The 27,480-nt window shown below is 41.0% G+C and overlaps 2 protein-coding genes across 3 annotated transcripts; one reads left to right on the forward strand and one right to left on the reverse strand.

Annotated features, from left to right (window-relative positions):
- Window positions 1–5,677: 5,677 nt before the first annotated feature.
- pygo2 (pygopus homolog 2 (Drosophila)) lies at window positions 5,678–11,038 on the reverse strand. Of its 2 annotated transcripts, XM_084739750.1 has the most exons (4): window positions 10,740–11,038; window positions 9,937–10,000; window positions 9,260–9,312; window positions 5,678–7,403 (listed from the first exon to the last, which is right to left on the reverse strand). In XM_084739750.1, exons 2-4 carry the CDS (start codon window positions 9,986–9,988, stop codon window positions 5,727–5,729), a joined length of 1,782 nt encoding a protein of 593 aa, XP_084595876.1. In that variant the 5' UTR covers window positions 9,989–10,000; window positions 10,740–11,038; the 3' UTR covers window positions 5,678–5,726. The 2 variants fall into 2 exon arrangements, with proteins under 2 accessions (XP_084595876.1, XP_084595877.1); XM_084739751.1 differs by lacking the exon at window positions 9,937–10,000 and having other exon boundaries at window positions 10,740–11,037.
- A 1,526-nt stretch (window positions 11,039–12,564) lies between these two features.
- Window positions 12,565–23,340, forward strand: LOC146313332 (SH2 domain-containing adapter protein E-like). Its single transcript, XM_084739379.1, has 6 exons — window positions 12,565–13,622; window positions 17,523–17,649; window positions 19,331–19,567; window positions 20,864–21,089; window positions 21,381–21,500; window positions 22,781–23,340. The coding sequence occupies exons 1-6, from the start codon at window positions 13,077–13,079 to the stop codon at window positions 22,962–22,964; spliced, it is 1,440 nt and encodes a 479-aa protein (XP_084595505.1). The 5' UTR covers window positions 12,565–13,076; the 3' UTR covers window positions 22,965–23,340.
- The last annotated feature ends 4,140 nt before the right edge of the window (window positions 23,341–27,480 follow it).

Raw genomic sequence — 27,480 nt, forward strand, 5'->3', positions numbered from 1 at the left:
TTATAAGATTTTTTTGCCCTTTTTTCAAATGATTTTATAATAAATCATCTTAACTCACCTCACATCAAAAGGATAATCACAGCATGTAATATCACTCTTAAAGGGACAGTTATACATATTTTTTTCACTCCTATGTGTAGTGCTATTTATCTAGATCAGAGGTTTTCAGTGGGAGACGGGGCCCCCACAGAGATGTGACTGTAAATGAAAATATATTACATTAATCATTACATTAGAGATTAAAAGGAGATCACATGGAATAGTTTAAACGTGTGATTCAGTTACAGAGATAGTTCAGAGATACAGAGTTGGGGGATTTTACGGTTTTTCCCCACTTTTTCCAAAGGAAAAAACTATTAAATTCCTTTGGCCAGACTTTTTTTTTTTTTTTTTTTTAATGGTGCAGTCTGAAGTCAAACACAGTCTCAGACTCAATGTTGTGTTATTGAGTTATGTTACAGCAAACAACGGTGTTTAGTTGTACAGCTGAGAACAAGAATCCTTCCTCTGAACCTTTAAGAAAACATCCAGGAGGACGACAGGTTGTGTGAACTGGGTGATTCAGTAGAAGCTGAGAATAAATCACATTTTCTCCTGTATTTTCCTTTTTATGATGAATTAAGAAAACCGATATTCAGTGAAATATTCTGTTCAAAATCCAGAAATGTTCTGCTGGTCTAATGATGACAGAATGAGACTGTTGTTTAACTTGAATGTTTGTAAGTTTTCTAACTTTGTTTCTAAAGCTTGACAAAAGCATCGGGATGGTTTATTAGTTGTAATTTATGTTGCCACTCTGGTTTCTGGTCTGTTTTCTAAATAATAGTGTCTTGTAAGCCTGTTTGGGTTGGGCACATTTCTTGTGCATGACACAATAATAAAATTCATCCATTCATACAGACAAGAGACACAAAGGTTTGAGTTGTGTTGAGTGGCTGGAAAGAAAAGCTCCAATTAAATCTGACTGTCCAAATGGAAATATAGTAACCGGGTCATGATTTCTGGGAGGAGACGTTTCTGTTGAACTTTAATCTCTAATCCTGATAACTCTGAAGCTCAGCAACTCGCATCAAAACAATCTAGATGGATAAAATGCGACACAGGTAGGAGGAAAAATGTGGATTTTGTTTTTTAAATTTGTGTCTCTTTAAGATAAATGAAGATACCTTTCATGTGTCTTTGTAAAGAGCCTCATAATTTCCATAAATGTCCACATAACCTAACAATAATTTATTGTCATTTTTTTTCTGGAGAGAACTACGAATAATTTGGGACTAATTACGGCCAAAAGAAAGAAAGTTTTGAAGTGTGTCAAGTTTAACAGCAGTTTTTAATTTCCCCAAGAATTTTCTCAATTTAAAGACAAGTAAATTATTTATCATTTAAGTTACCACTGGAATCTTTTCTATCCATATTTGTTCACCTCTAGACAGATCATCTATTTTTGCTTGTTCAGCTGGTCTGTTGTTTAAATCTTGTGGTTATGCTAACTTAGCATTTTATTGGAATTAAACAAATGAATAAAATGTGACACCGTCTCCATATATATTACACATATTTAGTTCTGAAATACATAATTCTAGCAGGAGTTACATTTTTGAGAATGTACTGGCCCATAAAATAAAGATGATGGACACAGACATGTTTAAGGTGTCCGACCCGCCTGACTCAAAGCCTCATCAAATGAAACAATGCAGCTGAACCTCAGAAACACAAAAAAACGACTTTGTATTGTTTTCTGGAGTCATTTTGTGTTTTTTTAGTTATTTAGGTTGCCCAATCTGGTATTTAAAAAATCATATTGTGATTATTTTGACTGAAATTAAACCGTGATATGTGATAAGGTGAGTGCTGATGATCAATTTTGCAACACAGCTTTCATGTTCACTGAAAAAAAAAAAAATTATGATCATATGATATTTACTGAGGTCTGAACCGAAGAAACATGTTTTCTTTAATCTGGAAAACAAGATTTTTAGGTCAGGTCATCTACGCAGCACTGCAGTTCCTCATTATAATGCTGTTTTCTTCCTTTTTCAAAAAAAAATTGTTCTGCGGTTTGGATTTTGCATCTTGCCATATTGCAATTGTGCAGCATTAATAGTCATTTCTCAACTTTTTGTAGTCATTTTGTGTCTCTGTGTAATTTCTGAATAACTTTGTTGTCATGTGTCTTTTTGATTTTGTTTTGAGCCTTTTTGTGGTCATTTTGTGCCATTCTAAAGTTGCTTCCGTCTCTTTGTAGTCACTTGTTGTTTTGTGTTTCTGCCACTTGACACCTTGGGCCGCTTGGCCCGTGCCCAGTGTGCCCATTCAGTAATCTATCCTTGCTGTAACTCTGAGCATTACGACAAAGAAATTACATTCTTATCTGTTTCATCGGGTTTTCCAACCCTCATTTTAATACAACAATTAGCAAACAAATTAAAAAATGTGAATAAAAACAGACATGGACAAGTACAAAAAAATCTGTCTTTACTTCAGAGTTCAGTACCTTTCCCTTCCCCGCCTGGTGTGAGACCCACCGGTTCCTCTGGGTTCCACCAGGAGGCGCCAGAGCAGAGCAAGAGCACAGCACAAATACCAGTACAAAATCAAAAAGGAACGGCTGAGAGAGCAAGAACAGAAAGGCAACTCGGACGTTGAATAAAGAAAAGGAAGGAAAGAGAGAAGGAAGAATAGTTATAAACACCTTATACCGTGACAGAAATGTGAAAAAACGGGTATTTTTCGCTCTTTAAGTTATTTGGTCTACTTCAAGGCCTCTTCAGCGCAGAGGCCAGAATATAAACATAAACAGATCAGACAGTTACTGCATTGGTTCACATGCACCCCCCTCCCGTTTTTGTTTTTTGTTTTTTTGTTTTTTTTTTAAAAAAAGGACTATGCACATCTGATATGACATGATGTCACTACTTGCTATGCCAACACCATCCAAAAAGCACTGATTTCACAATTCATGTGTACTGCAGAGATAAAAAGAAATGGTTGACTCAAAATGTACTGTATAAAAACCAAAACGTCATACGGTATACAACCAAGAAGACACAGAAGTTCAAACTTATTATTTTGTTCATTGGTCAACTCTCTGGCATGATCACAACTGATGGGAACTCCAGACAAATGTTCTGTCCTAATATTTACAGCTATTTTGGTGGTAAAATCCTCTGTGAGGCGTGGATCAAATCTCGGCCCGGGTCTCCTTTGGATTAATCAGCACTGGGTACAAAATGACAGAAGTACATAGTCAAAGTGTGTGTGTGTGTGTGTGTGTGTGTGTGTGTGTGTGTGTGTGTGTGTGTGTGTGTGTGTGTGTGTATGCATGTGTGCAGGTGCAGGAACTGACAAAAACTGACTTAGAATTTGATCTTTTTTTTTTTCCTCTCAATGATCTGTTGAGATTTGTCCATGTTCTTGCACTCGTTTGCAGTAAAAAGGCTAAAAATGTGAAAGGGCAGTGCTAGAATGAAGCGTTTTAATGGCAAATAAAGCTGTGAATCGATTAATAAATGAAACCCAAGTCCCTTTTAGATTTTCAGGCACTCTTTCAATTATTTTTTTTAAGATTTGATATATCATGTCTGTTGTAATTCAAGCCATGAAAAATCGGAGAGTAATGTCGATGCTTTGAGTCATTACTTTACTTTCCCCGTGTCACACCGCTTCCTAACACACAGGCAGCGAGCGAACCTGAGCGCATCGAGGGCAAAAAAATGTCGACATGCACGAGTGACGTCACAGCAGCGCTGCTTGTAATTTCTCTCTCTGCACATGAGTAAGTTAAGTGTTTAAGTTGTTTATTCATAACTAACCCAGCTTTCTCACCTCAGCCTTGTTTCTATATAGCTGGGGGTAAGTTTACTTATTTGTAGGGGTGTCACAATTTCAATATTAAATTAAAAATGAAGTTTCAATTTAAACAGTCAACATCAAAGGCAGAACTGAATATTCACCCAGCATTTTTTTCTCTTAACCCCGCCTGCTTGCGGCATCCAACACTTCCAGCCATTATATCACACAAAATTTATCAACATCAGTCTATAGTGAACTTAACTGTTGGTGCCAATAGTCTTAGTCGACCACGTTTTCATTTATTCATCAGTCACAGAACAAAAAACACCTCAAATTTATTTGGGAGCTGCACCGCACTCTTCTGTCTCAGTGACTATTTGAACACAAACCTACTTTTTCTTGGCGCACAGCTGCTAACTGTGCTGTAGCTGCCATTAGCAAGTTAGCTCGGTTAGCATCCCTAAGAGAAGTCCACACGTGCTTCATTAAAGCTGGGAGTTGTTTCTTCCTGTTGTTTAAACAACTACAGTTGTATGAGATTACACTGTGTTGAAAATAAATTAACAAAATGTTCAGTCTCCTGCTGGTCGTTCAGACACATTCAGGGTCACAACTCTTTCTGTCGTTTGTATTTAACAGGTGGCTCAGCCCAAAAATGTATATTTAAATAATTTAATGGATATCATAAACATGCAACAACTTGTTGGCTTTTGGCTTAAACTTCTAGTCAACTAGGAAAATATTTAGTCAGGAGAAGCCGTAGTTGTCAGGGTGAAAAAAAAAGAGAAAGATCTGCTGTTGATCTCCACAATCTAACACCAGCAAAGCCATCAGTGCAAAACAAAAACGTCTAAATCAAACTGAATCAAATCATGACCTTAAATTGAAAGTCAAATCAAATCGTGACATCCCTTGTTTACTTTTAACCCCCAACAGTTCTGCATTTTCTTCTAAATCTCATCTTTTTTGAGGATATAGAGGATTTTAAAAGGCTGCTGTGACTCATATAAGGCTGCCGCTTCTCAACCTCGATAATTAGTCTCTCGTCGTCTCTGTTGACCGCTTCGATAAGTGGAAACATCGGCATAGATTTTGACTAAAACAGGTTGAAGGTGAAGTGTGAAGCGAACAAAACTTGGCAAGAATAGAATCATGGCGAGTGTTTTTTCGCCATGATTATGAAGCGTGTCTGAAGAAAAAAAAAACACACTTCAAACACGACGCACCGTAGCTTATCGACCATTACATGACACGTAACATCATAGACTTTTTTTAAAAGAAGAAATGTAAAAAAAAAAAAAAAAAAAGCCCAGTTGTCAGGGAACGTTCATCTTTACGAATCAAAACTTGATAGTCTAATAATGACATAATCGTCAGTGCAAAATTAAAAAAAAAAAAAGAAAGAAAGAAAACGCAAAAACTCATACTGAATTGCAGATTTGGAGAATCGTGGCAGCCCTATAAAAAAAACTGAAACAATCTGATGTTTGCCTGCGTGTTCGCGTTGCTTCCAGTTAGGAAGCGGTGTAACATGGGGTTTTTGTGTGTGTGTGGTGCATGAGTGTGGCGAGTCGATCACAGTCAGTCAGTGCGGGAGCCTCCGTGCCAGTCAGTCACAAAGTGTGTGAGGTAGTGTGTTGGTGTCAGTGCTTTGCTGGTTGGCAGGCTAAGATGTCTGAAGGACTGTGTAGTTAAACATTCATCATGATTTGACTCCTTTCGAGGGGGGAGGAAAAAGCGTTTGAGTCACTCAAAGTGCTATTTATAAGCATGAACGTCAATGAGTGTGTTTCTCTGTGTAGTGAACAAGTAAAGGGCTAGTCAAGAGAAAGTTGGGCAAGTAGCTGACATGACACGCAGGTCATTCATTTAGATCAGAGCAGAGAATGTCTCTGTTTGTCCGTATGCGTCGCTCCTCCTTCGTCGTCCACTCCTCAACTCTCGTTAGCGGCCACCAGCTGGCCTAATCCCTGGCGCACAAACACCGCCTGGATGTCCTTGGTCTTGATGCAGAAGTCACAGGCCCAAACGGCAGCGCTCTCTCGAGTCAGCAGCCCGTACGCCGGCTCCGTCAGGCCCGTGCAGTCACGGTGGAACCAGCGCTGGCACGATGCCTCGCACAGGATGGCATCTTGATCGTCATGCACCTCCGCCATGCAGAGGCCGCAAGGGAAGACCATCCCAGGGCCGCCGAGCTTCCCGGGGCCAGAACCGGGTCCGGTCGAAGGGGCGGCGGGGCCGGGGGGAAGAGGGGATTGGGTGTTAGGGGTGGATGTTGAGTTAGAGGGGGGGTTGGGGTTGCTGCCGGGGGTGTTGCCTCCGTTGTTGTTGGTCATGTTGTTCTGACCTGAATTTGGGGTGGCGTTTGGCATGGGGCCGCCAGTGGGAGTGTTGTTCTGCTGGTTGTAAGTGGTGGAGCCGGGGGCAGAGTTAGGTGGAGTGGACTGCTGCTGCTGTTGCTGCTGCTGGGTGGAGTTGTTGGAGTTGGGGGTGTTTGTGTTGCTGGGGGGTTGTAACTGACTGGGTGGTGGATGTTGGGGCTGGCCTGATCCGTTCAGGGGACCAGTAGGAGAAGAGTTGGGGTTAGGCTGGGGTGGTGCTGATGGAGGCTGACCTGGTGTGTTGGCGTTGGGTGGCTGGACGTCAGGGTGGCCAGGGAAGCCCCCACCTGGCTGTTGAGGGCCGGAGTTAGGAGGAGGACCAGGTGTGGCGTTATTAGGTGGGGGGCCGTTGGGGTTTAGGTTAAGCTGTTGCTGCTGCTGTTGTTGTTGCTGCTGCTGAGGGCCAGGTGGTGCTCCTCCTCCACCAAAGTTCTTTCCATCCTCGTTGCCTGGCCCTGGCGGACTGGGGCCCGGGTAGGGGCCATCCTGTGACGCAGGGAACTGTCCCTGAGGGGGCATGCCTGGCAGGCCTCCCACCATGTTGCCTCCGGGTCCTCCACCCATGCCCCCCATCATGTTCATCCCAGGACCCATGCCTCCACCCATGGGAGGCAGGGGGCCATGTGGGGGCCCTCTGGGGCCTCCGCCACCAGGTAACGGTGGGCTGTTGAATGGGTGTCCGCCCTGTCCATGCTGCTGCTGTGGAGGCATGCCAAATCGAGCGTGGGGCGGCCCTCCTCCACCAGGTCCTCCCATAGCCCCTGGAGACAACATGGGGTTAAAGCCGGGCCCCGGGTGCATGGGGGGACTGAAGTTTGGTGGCATATTGAACTGTGAGGGGCCACCAGGGGGGAAGCCACCACCTCCCCCTCCTCCTCCCCCACTGCCTCCCCCACCACCACCTCCAAAGCCAGGCATTCCCCCAAAGCCTAGCTGGTGATGCGGTCCAGCGTTGGATGGAGGTCCGAACGGCGGCCTCCGTCCTGGCTGGCCACCTCCTGGTCCTCCGGGGCCTCCCATGAAGCCCATGCCTCCGCCCATTCTGCCTCCGCCTCCATACCCACCTCCTCCGCCTGGGCTCGGAAGAAATGGAGCACTACCCGGTCCTCCTGCCCCACTCGGTCGTGATGGGGGCCCAAAGTCATCATCGAAAGGGTTGGAGGCGACCAAGTGGTCCACCATGGGGGTAGGAGGGGGTGCAAACTCAGTGAGGTGGGAGAACCCCGCCGCCTAAAACAAGGCAAAGAAAAGACAGAATAAATGTTTTTTTTTTTTTTTTATTATTGCTTTTATAACACCAGATCATATGGAGCCTCTTCACACCTGGTATTAACATGTGTCCTGGATGATCTGATCATAAGTGGACAGCTCTGAATACAGGTGTGAATGCACCCAAGAGGACGCACTGAGATCTGATTGCTCAGACCACATTCCTGCAGCAGTGTGCACCCAATGTGTCTTTGATCACACTGAAGGACTCCCTACTCATCTGACATCCTGTAAGCACTAGGGCTGCGTATTGGCAAGAATCTGACGATCGCTATCATGATACAGGAATTCCACTTCAACACATCCCGCCACTCTAAGCGGGGTGATATATTGCCATTTTTTAAATATAATTTTAGGAAAACTCTCATAGTATGAAAAACACGCCACCACATTCATAAAATATGAGTTAAAAGTTTCGTTCTTATGAAATCAGAGCAGTGGTGACAGATAACAACACTGCTGTCAGAACATCAGGGGTTTAAAAACAACACAAAATGAGCCACTGCCACGAATCTTTGCATGCGTCACAATATCATGATAGTCTTTTTTGAGAATCAAAACAGTATCACAAAACATTGTGACAGTGTATTAATATTTTTTTACACCCCTACCAAGTACATACTTTGACTCACAGTCATGCAGATTACATGTTTGGGCTCACTAAACTGTGAGATTAAGCAGCAGATGTTTGTGAATACACTTGTACTGCACTATCCCCAGACTCCCTTAAAAAAACATTACTCAACTTCGAGATCTGTTGAGTCAAAACTGGTTAAAAATAACAGTGCATTTTGCATACAGAGCAACAAGGTGAAAGGGCTGCAGTGGATTCTTAATGATTTATGCCTTGTTGTAAATTTCAAATTAAATTAACTGTAATATGTCAAATTGTTTATTTCCTTGTAAAAAAACAAAACAAAAAACAAAGACCATTGTGTTGCTGTGAAGAGCAGACAGCTGAGATGCATCCATGTTGCGCTGGAATACTAGACATGAAAAGGTATGAAAATTTATCATGATTATAGTGACCAAATTATCAGTCGTGAGTATTACCATGGCATTGTTAATATGCTAAAAACATTCAAAAAGAACTGACACAGTCACTGAAATCATTTCACCAACTTGTCTATGGAAAGCCTCTCATGTTGCATCTGGTACACTGTTACAAACTTTGGCTGATGCTGGACGACATTTACCAAAAGCTCTCCAAAGTGCTGCAATCAAGCATGATTATTACGATGATTAGAATTTGAAACTGAATTACTCATCAGGAATTTTATTGCAGTTTATTGTGAACCTGATTATTGTCAAATCCCTATGGAATGCACACTTTTAATTCCTCTGAGGCTGTCACTAATGCCTTTCTTCATCATCTGTGATGTAAAACACCAGACTTCCACACAGCCTGCAAAACTAAAAGTGTGAGTGCTGATCAAATGCAGGGATGATATCCAAATGCACCACGGGGTGTGAGGTAAAACATGAGGCTTATGTAGGCTGATAGAGAAGTTTAGTGTGGTGCAGAATTAAAAAAAAGGATTCTACAGCCCAATCTTTGAATTAAATGGTCAGTAATGGACATTATACTGACAAAAAAGCCCTGGTGTTTATTTGCATTTAGTGTGGAGATGTGGGATCCAATCACAAGTGGTCACTTGAGATGCATCTGGAAACACGTTGTAATGCCATGTGTGAAGTCATGTACTCAGAGCTGTCCACTTGTGATAAGATCACCCAGGATGCATGTTAACACCATGTGCAAACAGCCTCATACTGAGAAGATGGTTCCCTTTTGTAGAAAAGTAACCAGCTCTTACCTGAGTGGTGGATTTCCTCGCCTTCTTCTTCTCCGGGCTCTTCATCTGTGAAGCTGAAATGGTAAAATATGGAGGGAAGGGGTGGAAAGGGGGGAAATATAATATTAGCCACAACAAAAATAGGCATCCATGTCTCATGCTATTGGTCCACCACCAATCAAGTGCAGCATCACATTTGGATTGGCCAATACCCCTTAGTGACAGAGTGGAGCAGCTTTTAGACCTTTAGGGCCTCTTTCTCAAGTCCAACAGTTGGGATGGATTCAATGATGGGACATAGACTGGCATGAGGACAAGATGCTGAACATCCAGGCGTTATCATCACCAAGGTTATGAAGCCTTGAATCGCAAATGACCCAGGCAGACCAAAAAAATGACCCAGGCGAGAGGGAGAGAGGCCGCAAACAGAGGCAGAAGAGGTAAGGTCAATGAGGGAGACAGGAAAAGACGCAGACATGAGAACGAGAAAACGGAGTTGAAGGTACATTGATAGCAAGATAGACATGAACCCCGTTCACAGATCCACTCTGTGAGAAACAGCCACCACCGGAGACAGTCGTGAAGTTTACATATGGGGGAGGCGAGAAGGGGTTTGCTAACAGCACCAGTGCAGCCCATTGCAGCGCAGTAATGGATGAATCCGATCTGATTGGGAGATGGGTGAAATTAAGTCCTACCTTTGCTTCGTTTTCCTTGTCCCGCCAGTAGTCTCCCCGATTCGGCAGCCATTAGCTAATATGACTGTCGGTGAAGTGGCATATCACCGTTCATATGCAAGAAAAAAAAAGTTAAAAATGACGACGTCTTGAAGGCTATGAGCCGAGTAGGTGGAAATCTGCCTTCAGGTCATGTCAATAACGCTAAAATGGTTATCATCAAAGCAATAACTAACACGTATAGGTAGCTAGATTGAATTAAAAACGCCGGCCCAGGTCTGCAAACTCCTTTCCAGCTGCAAATCTTTCGGTGTCTGTCACGCCGGGATTTGGTCACCAAATAAACGTCAGGTAAAACGGAGCTGGTTCACGTTATTTGCTGCAAGTCAGTTTCTGCTAGCTGGGTGAAACTGGTTGCTTGCTACCTGGCTTGACTGCCAGTACAAACAAGTTACAGAGCACCCCACCTCCCTCTCTGAATGATCACTTACAGATGTGTTAGCAGCACAGAAACTCGACCAGCTAGCTAACGCAAGCTAGTTACTACCCCGGCTAACTAGCTAGCCACGTTACCCAATGTGGCTTGCTAGCAGCGTTCAGATTTCACACCGGAACATTAACGGAGACTGTGATTTATATGTCTACATTCATTCGTGAAAATGTGCATTCACTTGTTTCACTTATCACAGCATTTATAAGATAAAGCAGTCGACCATGTTTTGAAAACTGTTGTTTACTATGCTAACATTAGCTTGCTAGCTAACGTTAGCATGCCACTGAAGATAGCTAGCCATCTTGCAGACTGTCTTGGAAGCAAACTGTACCCTTTCTCCGTTGCTTGCTCGCTCTGCTGTCCTTTAAATTGAAACTCTCTGGTGTGTCATTGCCAGCAAACCAGTCCTCACTCGGTGTATGCTTGTTGATCCACCATTCAACTATAATTCATTCAAAAACGCAAATTTTGCCATAATTATCATGGCCTTCTATCGCCACCGGACAAAGAGGGACAAGCAGGAGTATCGCGCACCATGGAAGGTTACATCTCACCGCAAAAATGGGGGTGTCGAAAAATATACTTCATAAAAATAAACACCATTTTCAAATATTATAATCGGAAAACGAATTTTATTCGATAATATATGTAATTATAACACAGTTTTTTGACAAACTGTCAGCATTATCGTCGCACACGGCATTTTATTCAATTTATAGCTTTATTGCCGTACCTGTGACTGGTACATATGGAGCAGCTCAGAACAGACCATCTCCCAACGACACCCTGTACAATTAAACAAGGGGTGGACATTAATTAGACAGCCAATTAAGCACATTACCCAGTGACATTATGATTCATATTGAATTAATATCCAACATCAAAATATTAATATAACTGTCAACTTAGATTTAAGCCGTTATCTGAAAAAACTTTCGCATGAAAGGATGCAAGCTTCTGTGTACAGATGTGTGTGGTTGCCTGTTATTCATGTGTCAGAACATAATCACAATTTATTGAAATAAAAAAAAAATGAGGTGGCCTGTATACTGATTTTGTATCAATAGCTATTTTGATTTGTATATAATTATTAGATTGTTTACAACAATTAAAACAGTTAATTATAAAGTCAAGGAATGATAAAGGTGTCATTATACTTACATGGACATCTATACACTGTAAAAAAAAAATCAAATAAGTTAATGTCATTAACTTAAAAAAAGTTTTATTTATTCAACTTAATTAAGTTCCTATAACTTGAAGTCTTTTGACCTGAAATTATTAAATTAAGTTTGTAAAATAAGATGATCAGCATATTAACAGAATTCCCACCATGAATCATTTGAGTTAAAACTCCCCTCATACCCTCCTGCAAAGATCATCGCAACGTTACCTCAGCTTTTCTTTTCAAGTACTGTCAACTTTTAAGGCAAATTTGCTATAAACATTTTCAAGTTTAAACAATTTGATGAATATGGTTCACAGCTCATTGTGACCAGTTTTTGAAGTATGCTTTCTGGAGATTCTAATATTCAAATTTATCTAAAGAAGAAAAGTAAATTATCTCAACTAAAGCTTATAGGTGGGCAAAGAGGTGTCATTCAACTAAAATTTTTAAGTTTAATGAACTGTATAATGTTTTCTCATGTAGAACTTAATTAATTTAAACTTTATTTGACATGAAAAGTTTATTTGTTTTGAGTCTTTATACAGTTACCCCAACTTGTCTTTTTAAATTCAGTGAACCTACAATTTTTTGTAGCCTTTTACTTTTCTGCAGAGTTCAATCGACTCATTAAGTTCAGTTTCTAAAGAAACTTGATCAGCATATTAGAAGACTTCCCAGAATTCATCAAAACTCTCCCGAGACCCTTCCTTTTTATTTATTTATTTATTTATTTATTTTTATAGTTTTAACCCTTCACTGTTGCAAAATTATCTCAGCTTTTCTTTTCAGATTTGGTCAGCTTAAAATTTTAAGGCAACCCAAACTAGCTTTTTTTTTTTTTTTTTTTTTTTTTTTTTTTTTACTTTAAACAACTGTAAACTACAAGGAATTCCCCTAAGTGATTATTCTATGTGTTGCCTATATTAACAGTCTATCACCGCCCACCGGGTCCTGCCTCCCCCTCCTAGCTTCAGATACCCCCTCCTCCTCCTCTGTCCTCCAGGCGCAGTCAGGAGCCTCAGTGTGACGGTGAAAAGTTGTGAAGGACCAGATAAGCCTCTCTGGGAATGGGACCACAAATCAGAATTAAGAAGAACTTCGCCTTCTTTCGGGTCTTCCCTCTCCGAAGACATCTTTTCATCCAAAGGGAATAAACCTTTTTATTTTCCTCTGAGCAGAAGAAGGAGCAGGTGTAAGAAAGTCACAAATGGGATAAAGTAGTGGTTTTTGTGTTTTTTCCCCCCGTACCCTCACTTTGAAACTTTTTTTTAAGTTAGAGGTTTAAGAATAGAGGACTTTTGAAGGTATTTATGACATGCTTTAAAGTGAGGTGTGGAGATCCTGCAGTCTATCCCAGAATAAAGCAGCGGAAGTCTTTTGTTAGAAAGGCTGTGTGATTTCTAAAGGTGCGTCTCTGGGGCCCTGCTGGTGTATGGCGCTGAGAGGTGTTGAAACAGGCAGGCACAGAGCTTTACTTTACTGGTTTCCATCTGAGTCGCAATGGCAAAGTGGTTTAAGGAGTTCCCCATCAATCTGAAGAACGGTACCGACAGGATCCGCTCAGCCTCCGAGTCAGGCTCACAGCCCAGAGGCGTGAAGGGCGGCGGGCTGGTGGCCAGCATCGGTACCAAAACATCTGGATCCAAAACGCGTAAAAACTCCTCCACTGACAGCACAGGAGGAGGAGGAGGAGGAAGTGGAGGAGTTGGGTCGCTCCTCTCTGGAAGGAACCGAAAGAACTCAGCCACAGAGCTGAGCAGAAACGGTGTCACTTCTCCGAAGGATGGAAAAGTTTGGGACAACCTGCTCCTGTCCGGGAAAAGTCGCAAGAACTCCAAAGCGGAGCCGGTGTTTGAGGAGCAGCAGCAACAGCAGCAGCAGCAGCACCGACCTCTGAAGAGCTCTCCATCCGCCAACTCCTCTTACATCAACCGGCTGATCAGGGTGGACAAACAGGACAAAAGCCCCAACTTCAACAGCAGCTCCATCACCAATCATCAAGTGGTACCTGAAGCAGAGAAACCAGCGCCGTGCAAGACAGAAACTGTGAGTAACCAGCACAGTTTAACTGAAAACATTCAGATAAGGGCTGCAACTAAGGATTATCATCATCATGTCGATCATTTTATCGTCAATCGATTAGTTGTTTGGTCCTTAAAGCCCAAGGTGACATCCTGAAATGTCTTGTTTAGTCCACAAGCCAAAGATTTTCAATTTACTGTCAGAGAGAAGTAAAGAAAGCTGGAATCAGAGAATTTCAGACTTTTTTTTCTTTAAAAATGACTCAAAACAATTGATCATTATTAAAACAGTCTGGGGGTGGCTAAGAAAACATAACTATAATATAGTGTTTAAAGGTATAAGCAAAAGACCTGCAAACATCTGGATGGATTGCTGGATGCATAACTAGCCACCCCTGTCAGGAGTTGTTCCCTTTCTTTTGCTCATTATTGACCACTTATTTATTTATTTAATTTTGAAAAAAATATTAATTTACTCATTTATTTTACTCCCCTGTTGCTCCATGACACAAAAGAATTTCTTACTTATGTGGAGTCAGATATCCTGCAAATATTCACTGGAGATAATGGCTGGGCCATATTATATCAATACTGTGATATGAGACTAGATATAATCTTGGATATTGTTGTATCGTGATATGACTTAAGTGTTATCTTTTTTTCATTTTAAAGGCTGCATTACACTGAAGTGGTGTAATTTGATCAGACTGTATATCTGTTCTATTTGTTTGCCCATAGTCATTATCTCAGCATTGCTGATTATTATTTATCAAAACTCTCATTGTGTTAATATTTTGTGGAAGCACCAATAGTCATCAGGACAATATTATCATAATATTGAAGTATTTGGTTTCCCAGCTCTATATAATTTTCTACATGAGATCAGAATATTGAAATATTGTACTGTTTACTCCACTACTTTATTTATCAGCTGGAGTTACTTGCTAGTTGTTCCTTTACAGAGTAGGATAATCAATATAAAATATAATCAACTAGTAAAGTATATCTATAGTATAAATTATCTGAAAAAAATAGTTTTTTTTTTTATTCATCTCCTGGAAAGTAACGGTTTTGGACAGACAAATTATCCACCTGACATTGACAAGTGTAATCTTATTTTTGACCATTTGTGACAGATCTGAATTCTGCCACTACTGGGAATTTAATTTTACTGGGGTGGAGCCTATCCCAGCAGATACTGGGTGAGAGGCGGGGCACAGCCTGGACAGATCATCACTTCATCACAAGACTGACAAAATAACTATAAATAAATATAAGTAAGGGGAAAAAAACACAAATAGAACAACTTGAATTAAGAAAAAGGATTAAAAAAAATGCTGCCTAAAAAAGTACAGAAAAAAAATGCTCTGTGAAAAAAAGATTGGACAACATACATGCTAATGGTGACATAGACCGATGTAGCTATGCCAGGCAATATTATATATATTTTATTGATCATTATGTCACCTAATGAGTTGCTATTACTTCTTTATTTATTTAATTAAATTAGAGTATTTCTATGGTGTGTATCTTTGTTATTTGCATATTAAATTAAACATAATAATAATTGTAGCAGCTATGTAACACCTTCCACTCCAGAACAAATCACATGTGGTCTCACTGTCATCAATACTGTTGACAATGAAGCAGCAGTGACCCAGTCCGAGCTCTGAAAATTGATATTATTGTTTTCAGTGTCTCCCTTCCCCCTCTTTGTCTCTAAGACACCCATTGTGTCCACTCCTCCCTGTCTGTCTCTCTATCTCTCTTTCTCCACCCCTCGCCTTTAACACCCACCTTCCCCGCCTCGAGTACAAAGCTGTGGTCAGACGCGAGGCCTCACCTTCCTCTCTCCTGTGTGCGATCTGGCTCAGTGTTCCCGTTCTCTCACCTCCCCTCCTCTGTCCTCCCCTCCCCTCCCTCCTCGTCCCTCTCTTTCACCAGATTCAGGCCCCCTGGTGAAGGCTATCATGTTATTAAAAGCATTGCGTTATTTGACACTCAGGCGCGAACCCAAGTCCCCTCCAGCTTGGCTTTGAAAAAAAAAAAAAAAAAGAGAAAGATAGAGAAGTCAGGGATAGTGATAGTGGAGGGATGGTGAGAAAAATGACAGATAAAAGAGAGGAGGAATAAAATGGGAGTTTTATATTTCAGACAGAGAGTAAATCCCCTAACTATAGGTTTGAGTTAGGGACGCACGATATCGGATTTTTGCTGATATCAGAAAAGTCAATACTTTTCAACTCAGTTTGGACAACTGTCAAAGCCTCCACTGATAAATGCACATATTTTCATTATCACTTTCTTCTGGAATTAACATTTTATTCTGCCCGCTCTTATTGTGTTGGCCCACTGGCAGATGCAGACCTCTACTGTCCTTTTCGAAGTAAAATACAGTGCCTTTCAAAATGAAATACTATACCTTTCAAAGTAAAGTACAGCGAGTGGCCTGGTAGCTCAGTTGGTAGAGCACTTGGCCCATGAAGTGGGGCTGAGTCCTGCAGCACTCGAGGGTTTGAGTCCAGCCTGTGGGTCTCTGCTGCATGTCATACACTGTAAAACCAAATGCTCACATTACATTGTAATAAGTAGTGAAAACTTCAGTTTTAAAAGTTAAAATGAATAAATTTTGTCCTGAAAAAAAACAAAAAGTTGAGAAAACTTGTAATTTGAAGGCAGATGCCTTCACTAAAAGTTTTGAATCAAACTGAAACTCTCAAACTTTTAAGAAAGTTTTAAAATTAACAAAACAAAGTGCTGCAGGCCTCGTAATGATCAGAACTTATTTTGCCTACTCTTACTTTTATGGCCGACTTGGAAATGCAGGCATAGAGCACAATGCATTTCAGAATGACATATATACAGTGCCTTTCAAAATGAAAAATAGTGCCTTTCAAAGTAAAATACAGTGCCTTTCAAAATGAAAAACAGTGCTTTTCAAAATAAAATACATCACTAATTTGTCGCAATGATCGTGATGATGGTTCTTAAGATGGACAGTTAAACTTGTAGCGTTGAAGAAATATGATTTGGCTCCTCCTCACATGACTGATGCTGAGCAGTCCTGGCAAATAGCAACTCTGCTATCTGTTTAATTACTTAAAAAAACCCTCCACACTGCAGACATACTTGAGTTATGTGAGAATAATTAGTGTCATTGTCTTGGCAGAAATATTGAGGTGGTGAAGATCTACCACGCTGTAAGGAAACGTGTATCTATCTGGGTTGTAGTTTGCATCTGTGCCACTAAACACCTTAACAACACTCCGGAGTTTCAGCCTGTCAAGCATCTGCTGCTACAAATGCCAACATTTCTTTGGCAAGAGAAGACAACTGGAAGTGATTAGAGGGAGACAACTTCATTTTACGGCCTACTGTTGTCTCCTGGCCAGCAGCTTGTAAAATAAACAAGAAATTATATGGCACTGATAAGATGACAAGACGGTCGGGCATGACTGGTGCTGTAGAATAGAGGCTGTTAACAGAGAGATATGAATGTGAAGAGGATGGGCTCTTGTGTCTTCTGACTAGAGGAAGTTTGGCTTTCAGTTTACTGCAATTATATTGTAATTTAATGTCTTTTTTTGTGTGACGTAGCCAACTCCTGCAGCCACACCTCTCTTTTTGTTCCTGCTGGAAAAAGATCCCCAAGAAACAATATCTCTTCTGCCAGAGAGGCCTGGTCAAGAGGGGCAATAAATAAAATAAATAAAATGAAAAGGATTCCAAAGGTGAAAAGGTTTCAATAAAGAGACATTTGGTAAAATATGATAGAATATAAAATTGACTGGGTGTTTAATAACACGTTTCTGTGGTGTGACAAACTCAGAACGCTTATTTATTGCTGCTTTACACAAAGTTTGAGAATTTGAAAATGGTCATATGCATGAAAAAAACACTGATGTCCCTGCTTTTTTTTATCCAGGTGATCATCCTTGAGGATTACGCGGATCCTTTTGATGCTCAGAAGACCAGAGAGCAGAGGGAGGCAGAGAGGGTCGGGGAGAACGATGGCTACATGGAGCCGTACGACGCCCAGCAGATGATTACTGGTGAGACTTTTAATTCTTACCACCTGCTTCTCTGGTGGCTCGTCGGCCGTTACGGTCAGAGCTGTGATATTTCATTCAGCTCTTACCGTCATCACTGTGTCAGTGCGGCTGTGTTTGACCACGTAGCCTCTGTGTGAATGACAGGATTCCCGTTTCCAGTCTCTGCAGAGCGTGAACTCGCTCCCCTAGTGCTCTCTGTACCCCGTGGGGTGGCCATGGCAACTGTGGACAATGGGTGCAGTTTCCTGCTCCCGCTTCCTCTTTCCTGTCTCTGTTTCCTGGTACTATTCTCCAAAAAGGAAGGTGCCCCCCCCCCCCCCCCCCCCCCCACCACCCTTCCCCACTACCTCCTCTCGGACGCAGCTCTGTGTAACCCCCTATATGGACCTGTCTGACCATTTATCAAAACTTCCCAGCATCTAGGAAGCCTGGCGGTTCGTCGTCCAATCACATGCTCCGCTGACCTTTCCTTCCATCACTCTATTGTTTTACCTAAAAAGGGGTTACACAATAGCCCGCTGTGAACGCGAACATGTTTTATTGCAGTGCTCTCTAGTAGATTTTCACTTCAATCAGTGCCCCGTGCTGCTTCCAGACCTCCTCAGAAAAGTCTGCGGAGGATGTGATGATGTGACTGAGTCAATTTATGAGCCTTAAATCACACTGAGGAAGTCAACAAGAGCCTGATGTCACTGTGACTCAAGAGGCAAGGCCATGAGAGTACGGCAGGATTAGTATTCACACTCTGTGCAGCAGCTGGCATCAGATACAGGAATCAAACTTCTTCCTTCTTCTTCCTTTACCTGAGTAAAAGCACTAATATGACACTGGAAAAACACTGATGACACCACAAGTAAAAGTCCTTACTTCAGTTAAAATAGATAAGTATTATCAGCATAATTTAATAATAACAACAATAATAAAAAAGTAAAAGTAATAACAGTAACATGGTCCCTGTCAGTGTTTTACTTTTATATGAAGGTTTGGATTAATATTACTGCTGTGTTAGTGTATGTTTCATTTTACCTCTGTAGTTGTTTAAGGTTCAGCTGGTCCTTTTTCTCTTTAACACAAAGTCCGTCCATCTCAGATGAGCTCGGGCCTCGGAGAAGTCTTTCGCTTTCACTTTGCATGGTGGAGTCTCAACTCACATTTGCAGATGCAGCTGTGTTTACTGACAACAGTTTTCCAAAGTGTTCCTGGGCTCATGCAGTATCCTCTATACAATTATGTTGGTTTTAAATGCATCAAAAGTCGCGGGCATTCGGTGTTTCTTTTGTTGCCCCCCTATGAGATTTCTCTGGAGTCTCTGAATCTTTTAATGACATTATGGATAGTTGATGATGAAATTCCCAAATTCATTGCAACTGTGTGTTCAGAAACGACAGAATTACTTTACGAAGTGGTGAACCTCGCTGCATCCATGCTTGTGAGCGACTGAGCCTTTTGAGGATGCCCCTTTAATACCCAATCATGGTACTATCACCTGTTTACCTGTTGAATGTTTCAAACAGGCGTTTTTTTTAAAATTTTTAACAACTTTTCCAGTCTGTTGTTGCTCCTGTTCCAACTTTTTTGAGACGTGCTCCAGGAATCAAATTCAGAATGAGTGTGTATTTACAAAAAAACATTAAAGTTTATCAGTTTGATTTTCTTTAATCTCTTGTTTTCCTCTTTCAAGAGATCAGACGTCGGGGGTCCAAGGACCTGCTGAAGGTGTCCGTGCTGATGGAGGCGGGTGAGGGAACGGTGGAGGAAGGTCAGCCCGTGCCCTTACAGATATACGACGTCCCATACGAGGGAAGCGGTGACGGTGACAAGATGGCGGTCACGCGGCCCGAGCTGGACCCTCGACCCTCCACTGAGTACGAGCTGCCCTGGGAGTGGAAGAAGGAGCACATCGTCAGAACTCTGTCAGGTACATCAGACGTTTGGTTGTTACTTTTGTTGATTGCAGACACAATGATATCATCATCATTTTTTTCTTTCCTTTCTGTCTAAAATACTCCCCACACTATAGATGATTATGGCGAGATTTGTTTCCTGCAGATTTCTCAGGGTGAATCCATGCTCTGACTGGCTGGAGCAGTTCATAGTGACGTGTCGATGCCTGTAATGCAAGTCAACATATTTTCATAATTGTAGTCAATTATGTTGACAAACCACTGTGCCCCTAGTTTGATGTGTTTTGTTTGTTCGTGGAAGGTGTCATCTGAGTACTGTATGTTTGTCTTGTGTGTTATATCTTAAATGGAGCTGCCCAAAATGAATGATGCCGTATCGTATCGTATCGTATCGTATCGTATCGTATCGTAGAATTGTAATTGTATCGTTTCATATCTATCATACTGTATCATATTGTCTCATATTGTAATGTATTGTATCATTTTGTTTCGTATCATATCATTTTGACTCGTATCATAATATATCGTATTGTTTGGTCTCATATCGTCATGTAGCATTTTGTTTTGTCTTGTATCAATGTATCGAATAGTTTTGTCTTGTCTTGTATTGTAATGTATTGTATAATTTTGTTTCGTAATCTTTCATGTCATATAGTTAATTTCATATCATTTTTGTAGTTTTGTAACATTTCGTATCATATCTTCACACCTCAAATACCAGCACTTTTAAAGTAACTAATAGAAATCAGACTACATCTCTAACTTTAGGCTAACCCTGATCAGACTGTGATACTGGTTAGTGTTTTGCTGAACTAGTAACCAGTAACATTTTAAGTGCAGACTGGTGGCCGGAAAGGTGCCAGTTCACCTCTTGGGCGTTGTCAGGCTGCCCTTTAGAAAAGCACTGAATGTGTAACATCTGTCCACATCTGCACATATATAGGTCCTGTGTGTGCATGTGTATATTTCAGGCTTATTGAGTGAAAAAAATGAATTTCGCCAAAGGGGTTAATAAAGTAAAACTTCTTCTTCTTTATATAATACAGTTTCAGCTGATCCTCGTCTCTGCCTCAGATCAATAAGAAGTATATTTGTTCAAAAAACAACTCATGCCTGCGCTCGCATTTATATTTTATACGCAGCGTAGACCAATAGCATACTGAATAACATCGTGCATGAATCATCAAACCGCTGTCTTCTTATTCTGTATTTACTGGAGGCTCCAGCGGCACCCAGTTCAAACTCAGGCACGCAGTCAGTCATTTCTTCAGATAAATTCACATCCTCTCTCGTCACTCTTCTTCCCCCAGCACAGTTTGACAGCCCTGAACGCCCAAAAGATGAGACACCTCACCCCACGCTCACCAGGCAGCCCCAGCATCCGCCCGCCCAGTCGCAGCAGCAGCATCAGCATCTGAGGCAGAAAAGCTGGACTCAGAAGATCCTGAGATCCTCTCCTCCGACCCTGACGCCATCCTCCAACCCCGGCACCAACCCTGACCCTGTAGACCCGTCCCTGCCCCTGGAAAAACAAAGGTGAGGAGGTGAAATGAGGATTAAATGATTGGATAAAACACGCATATTTAATGATGTAATACTCAAAATGTTTTAAAAAGAATTCAGATGTTATGTGTGTCAGAATGTGCTGCATGTGTTTCTAATTCTTGCAATAAACCTCTTGCAAGAGTTTTAAAACTTGTCAGTGTTACGTAAGAGTAACACTCATTTCCACTGGGTTTTTTTGTATGAAATGAGGTCCTAGACTTGATCAATAACAGATGAAATGTAATCCCCCACCCTCACCCTCACCCCCACCCTGTGTCTCAGCTGGTACCACGGCTGTGTGACTCGTCAGGAGGCGGAGTTTCAGCTGCAGTCGTGCAAAGAGGCCAGCTTCCTGGTCAGGAACAGCGAGTCGGACAACAGCAAGTACTCCATCGCCCTCAAGTGAGTGTAACCTGACAGTGCATCAGCGGTGTCACACGGGAGCAAACTTTACTTACTGATCACATACTGTAGTGGATGAAACGATTAAAATTGAATGAGTCCAGGTGTGGACTCAACAGGCGAACATGGCTTTCACATCATTTTTTAAAGGATAAGGCTGCTAATATTCAATATTTTTCTTTTTGTCAATGAACCAACGACGCATTTCACTCACAAGTGCACTCTTGTGTGGGAGAGTGAAAAAAGGAAGGGAGAAAATGAGAGGATTAACTTTTTTTAAACTTTCAGTATTAATGACAAACACAAGAAGAGAGACATTTTCAGCATTTTTATAGTGTTTTTGCACTTGACTTTGCATCCTTGGGCCGGTTTGTTTAACAGATTGCACACAAATTATACAAAGACTGAAAGTTCGATGTTATTCTCAACATTTTGACTTAATTCTCCAAATGCAAATCCTTGAGCCTGGCCCTGATACTCTTCTGTAATGTTGCATCAGCTAACATGTTCTTTCATTCTGATAAGAATGTAGTTTATCTTGAGTCAATCCCATGTGCACCTTCCTGTGGTTGTAAATAATGACTAGAGAAACAAAATCTGTATGTTTACAGATTTTTATGTATGTTACAAAACTTCAGTGCTCATCTGTTTTGGGAAATGATTTGGCGCAGTGGTTTTCTAACTGGTGTCCTTGAGTGGGATGCAGGAGGTCTCCAGCAAAAGGAGGAATAGAATATTTTAACTTTTATTACAGTTGTTTTTGAAGTTGGAACAACAAGACAAGAAAAGGTTGGCTGTTTTGCTTGATTTTAATTTATAGGTATCCTAGTTTCCTAGTTTTCTAGTATCTTCAAACCCAAAAATAAGAAAATCCTTAGGGGGGATTCCTTGAGACTGGTTTGCTCCGAATGAAGGCAGAAATTCTGTCAGGCTGTCGTCAGAACTAGGAAGACGAAAAACAGCGCAACAAAACAAACCATTCAGTTGCAAATATAAGGAGGTGCAGCTCACGTATGTGATCACAACAGGATGTAGGTATGTCGTCAGTGTGTTTGCATAATTGCATTGTGATAGCTAAATTAAAATCATAAACCTGGATTTGAATTTCAGGGGTGAAATCTCCCTAGTGCACTGTTGGTTTTGGTCTTCATCCTTTTTAAATTTGCATTAATGGCTATAACATATGATAGTAAGTAAAATCAAATTATGAATTTATATCCATCTTGTATCAGCTTTGAATTGTGGGTAAAATGTGGTTAATTCTCCTCTGTGTGACTCAGGACGAGTCAAGGCTGCGTCCACATCATCGTCGCCCAGACCAAAGAAAATGGCTTCACCCTGGACCAGAGCAGCTGCGTGTTCCCCAGCATCCCGGAGGTGGTGCACCACTACTGCACGCAGCGTCTGCCTTTCAACGGCGCCGAGCACATGACTCTGCTGCACCCGGTGCCCCGCATACACTGACTCCACCCCAGCCCCACTTAGGTATACAAAACAAACACACCTCTGGGCCAGCACGGACAAAATATCCCCAAAAATCACCTCACCCTCTGATCAATGTGTACTTCTACTGCTCTGCTCTTTTCAGCAAGTCTTACTGTATAACTTGGCTGTACTTTATTTGTTATTTTTAGGATTTTTATTTGATCATCGGAACTTAGTTGCAGCTCACCATCTGGATGTCTTCCTCTGTCTTTTGTTTTGCTTTAATGCACAGCTGATGCAAACCATCTCAGCTGCTGTTTTGCATGTGAACAAGGGGGGGAAGCGCAGTGCAAACGATGAGGCACTTTTAAAAATTAAATGTGATTTAGAGCTGGTTTGGAAATCATACACAGATGTGATGTTTTAATTATCCAGCGTGGCTCTGGCAGAAGCCACACATGATATTGTTTGTCATTGTTACTAAGATGAATTTGCTCTGAAGCAGAAAGTTCTCCTGATACACAGTGAAACTCATTAGTTTGTGGCTCTCTTCCTCCCTCTGGTGGATGTGCTGGTACACTGCACCAACATGCCAACACCAAGGATTTCCTTCTTTCCTCGAAATTAAATGGTCTGTAAAATCCGTGCACAGGGCATATCTCTCCACTTATCAAGATATGACAAAAGACCTGCTATTTTATGTTTATGCTGGCAGCATATTTATAATTTATGTGCTTATACTTGTTAGTTGTCTGTAACCGCTGTCCCCCCTGAGGATTTCCTCTGTTTTACTGTGAATGAGGGCGTTGTTTCTGCTGTATTATCTGCACTGTGAAGAGTGAGTGATTCACCCTGATACAATGTGCTAGAAGGACCCTGGAATTACAATAGTTACTGCTTTTCATGAGAACTGAGGCTGCATTTCATGCTTAGTTTTTAACTAAACATTTCAGTTGATATCTGTAAAATAAACCTGCAAATTAATGAGATTTATGGTGAGAAAACACTGTCAAATGAATGTCTAAAGTAAAACATCCTAAGGCTGAGGATGATTTACAGATATAAGACCAAGGAAGGAACGGCAAATATTGAAATAAACTAAACAAGAAAAACTGTTTAAATATTAGCATAAAAAATGTCAGTCATGCCATAGCCTCGCTTTTTTGTTGAAGCACATTTCTGCCAGTCTGATTAAAACATACTATAAGTCATTATGATAAGAATCTTTACTTAGTATCCTAAAAAAATGACCAGAATCATGAGAGTTATTATATCAAAATAATGAGAAACTTTATCTGAATAATGAGTTCCTATGCCAAAATAATGAGGTAATATCTCAAAATAATGAGCTAGTATTTCAAAATAATGACTTAGTATCTCAACAATGAGAAACTTAATCAAAACAATGACTTGCTATCTCAAAATAATGTCTTAGTATCTCAAAGTTATTAGTTATCATCTAAAAGTAATGAGTTATTGTCTCAAAATAATGAGAAACCTCAAAACAATGATTTGCTGTGTCAAAATTGTGAAGTAAGGTCTCAAAACAATGTCTTAGTATCTCAAAAGTCATTATTTTGATTAAGTACTCATTGTAATGATCTATGATATCTTATTTTTTCCCATCACATTGGCAGAAATGAGCTTTGATACTTTTTAATATTCTTCATTCAGTCAAAGTGACGATGTTCTCCTTCAGGGTCTAATTCCCCCTCGGTGCTAAGAGGCAGAACACCAAATGGAGAAGTGGTAACTATATTTTATTCACTGAAGTCTTAATTTTCTTTGTGTATTCTTAAATGTAGCTCAAACATTCAACAAGTTCTCTGTATTCATGATTTAGAGATATGCTGGAAATTATTTGGACATCTCTGACCTGCAGCACAGCCTGATGTTAACCATCAGGATGACAATAAAATATGGTTATAAGGCTGAATTTTGTCTTGTGTTTTATATTTTAGGAAGTCTGCCATTTCCACGTCTCCCCAAAGATTTAATGGAGGTCTGTTTGTAGTTTTTGGCAGAGCACCGAAGCAGAGGTCACAGGAAGAGGAGACACACCTGCTATACATTTTTCACCGTTGTCTTTTGACATGTGGAGGCCTGTTGTTCAAACGTTGTAAAACAGATTAGAATAAAAGGTCCTGGATCTCAATACTGGAGATCCTCCGTGAGCTTCTCTCTGATCCTGATAAATCAACCACACGAACAGCAAAGTGTGAGGGTGTTTGTGTCGGTGAGGGGCGCCATGAAAGGGAACGATCAAAGCATCAAACGAGGCTCGTCATGCCCCGAGGACCCAGCCTCTTCACAGACAGATGCTGGAATGACTGAATGAGGACATTTTTGAGCATAATGAATCTTTTAACCGCGAGAGTTTTGATTGCGGCTTCAGCGGTTCAGTAATTTGTCTGGAAGTTTAGCGTTACATCTGCAAACCACAGTTCCAAAAAAGTTGTGACGTTTTGTGAGAATAATAAAAACAAAAACAGAATGCAATGATTGGCAAGTCACTGTTGACCTGTGGAAACACTACAAAGAAAACATTTAATGGTCAAACTGAGAAACTTTATTGTTTTTTTGTAAATATACACTCATTCTGAATTTGATGCATGCAAAAACTTCCAAAAAAAGTTGGAACAGGAACAGGTTTACCACTGTGATACATCACCTTTTCTTTTAACAGCACTCAGTAAATGTTTGGGACCTGACGACATTCATTTTTGAAGTTTTGAGAGTGAAATTCTTTCCCATTCTTGCTTGATATACGACCTCAGGTGTTCAACAGTCTGGGGTCTCCATTGTCGCATTTTACGCCTCAAAATGCGCCACACATTTTCAATAGAAGACAGGTCTGGACTGCAGGCGGGTCAGTCTAGTACCTGAACTCTTTTACTATGAAGCCACACTGTTGGAACACGTGCAGAATGTGTCTTTGCATCGTCCTGCTGAAATAAGCGTGGACGTCTCTGAAAAGCATATGTTGCTCCAAAACCTCCAAACCTGTTTTCAGAGACGTCCCTGCATATTTCAGCAAGACGTTTCACTTTCAAAACTTCAATAATCAGTGTCCTCAGTTCCCAAACGCTCACTGAGCATTGTTAAAAGAAAAGCTGATGTATCACAGTGGTAAACATGCTGCTGTCTCAACTGTTGCAGACATAAAGATAACTTGTATTCAATTGAATATAGGTCGAAAAGTTTATGCAAATCATTGCATTCAGTCACACAGCATCGCAACTTTTTTGGAACTGGGGTTTGTGACTAAAAGGCCGTATATTATTACGGCAGGTTAAAGTGAAAAGGTTAAGGTCTGTAGTGGGGAGATTAGGTTTAGCCGGGGATCATGTTGAGGACAAACGTCTTTCGTAGCTGTAAGGAGCACCCCAGCTTATAACCTGTGTACATTTAAGGTCAATGCAGCGCTAAAAACGGATAAAGAGCAAGAGTAGTGTCATTACACCCAAGTCAAGGAGGCTTAATGTGAAGGAAAAAAAAAGAGCAACTGACACCATCCCTCCATCCATCCTCCTTCTCTTAGGTATCGGTGGCCCCTCTCCTTTACCATCCTCACTCGGTCGCTGTTATCCGAGGCTGATATCTGTCTGTCACCTGTTTCTCCTTGACTCTCAGCGAGGACACTATCACTGTTTGTCTCTGTTTGGTGCCAAGAGTTTGTGTTTTAATTTATGAAGGCGAAGCGACCCACAGGTTAGATTTCATTACTCTAAAACCATAGATAACTTTCAGTCTCGCTAATAACCGTTTGCTGCGACCTTTTGAAGATGTTGAGTGGGCTGCAGGTGACACTTTTACCTGCTTAGCTTCAAAGATTAATGCAATGCAATTCAGTTAAATCTTAAGTTATCCACCAGCCTCTCTGGTGCAACATAAAAACATAGTGCAGAGTTTGAAGAAGTAAAATGATGTACAAAGTGTGCAAGTCATCATTAAAAATGTGGGAAGTATTGCAAATACACCTGTTATCAGTGGTGGAGGGAGTATTAATATCAGTTGCTTAAGTAAAAGAACCATTGTAACAGTGCAAAAATACTTGATTACAAGTAAAAGTCCTGCATTTGAAGATTTACTTAGGTAAAAATACAGAGGTGTCATCTGCAAAAAAGATTGATAAGACTGATGCATCAGTGTCTGAGTGGCATTTTGCAGTTGTAGGAGGTTGAGGAGGAGTGAGATGAGGAAGAAAAAGAAGTTCTGCTACACAAATTTGTTTTTAGACTTTTCTCCAATATTTACTTTTCTGTGAAATATCGAAAACTTTAAACAGTTATTGAAAATGAAACCTTGTGAGAAGTATAGGGGAAATGTCTGTTTATTGGAGCTGCTAACAAGTTATAGATTTCTGCACGTCCATCCTGTCTGCTGCCTCTCTGCTCTGCCTGTGCAGCCCGATCTCATTCCCAACTCGTTAAATACTGATGAGGGGATTATGGGATACCTGTGAAAGGGACTTCACATGACAAGATATTTGTCCCGGACTCACCGCGAGGTAGAGCGCAGAGAGACAAAGCACAGCGCTACAACTGCTACGTCC

This window comes from Lutjanus erythropterus, chromosome 16 (assembly GCF_056507025.1).
Source record: "Lutjanus erythropterus isolate fLutEry1 chromosome 16, fLutEry1.hap2, whole genome shotgun sequence".
Lineage (NCBI taxonomy): Eukaryota > Metazoa > Chordata > Actinopteri > Lutjaniformes > Lutjanidae > Lutjanus > Lutjanus erythropterus.

Bases quoted from the DNA above. Each gene is read 5' to 3' on its own strand.
- pygo2 (XM_084739750.1), bottom strand. From the start codon at position 9,988: ATGGCTGCCGAATCGGGGAGACTACTGGCGGGACAAGGAAAACGAAGC. The intron at 9,313-9,936 runs GTAGGACTTAAT...TTACCATTTCAG, and splicing joins ACAAGGAAAACGAAGCAAAG to CTTCACAGATGAAGAGCCCG. The intron at 7,404-9,259 runs GTAAGAGCTGGT...GCCTTGTTTTAG, and splicing joins CGAGGAAATCCACCACTCAG to GCGGCGGGGTTCTCCCACCT.
- LOC146313332 (XM_084739379.1), top strand. From the start codon at position 13,077: ATGGCAAAGTGGTTTAAGGAGTTCCCCATCAATCTGAAGAACGGTACC. The intron at 17,650-19,330 runs GTGAGACTTTTA...TCCTCTTTCAAG, and splicing joins CGCCCAGCAGATGATTACTG to AGATCAGACGTCGGGGGTCC. The intron at 21,501-22,780 runs GTGAGTGTAACC...TGTGTGACTCAG, and splicing joins AAGTACTCCATCGCCCTCAA to GACGAGTCAAGGCTGCGTCC.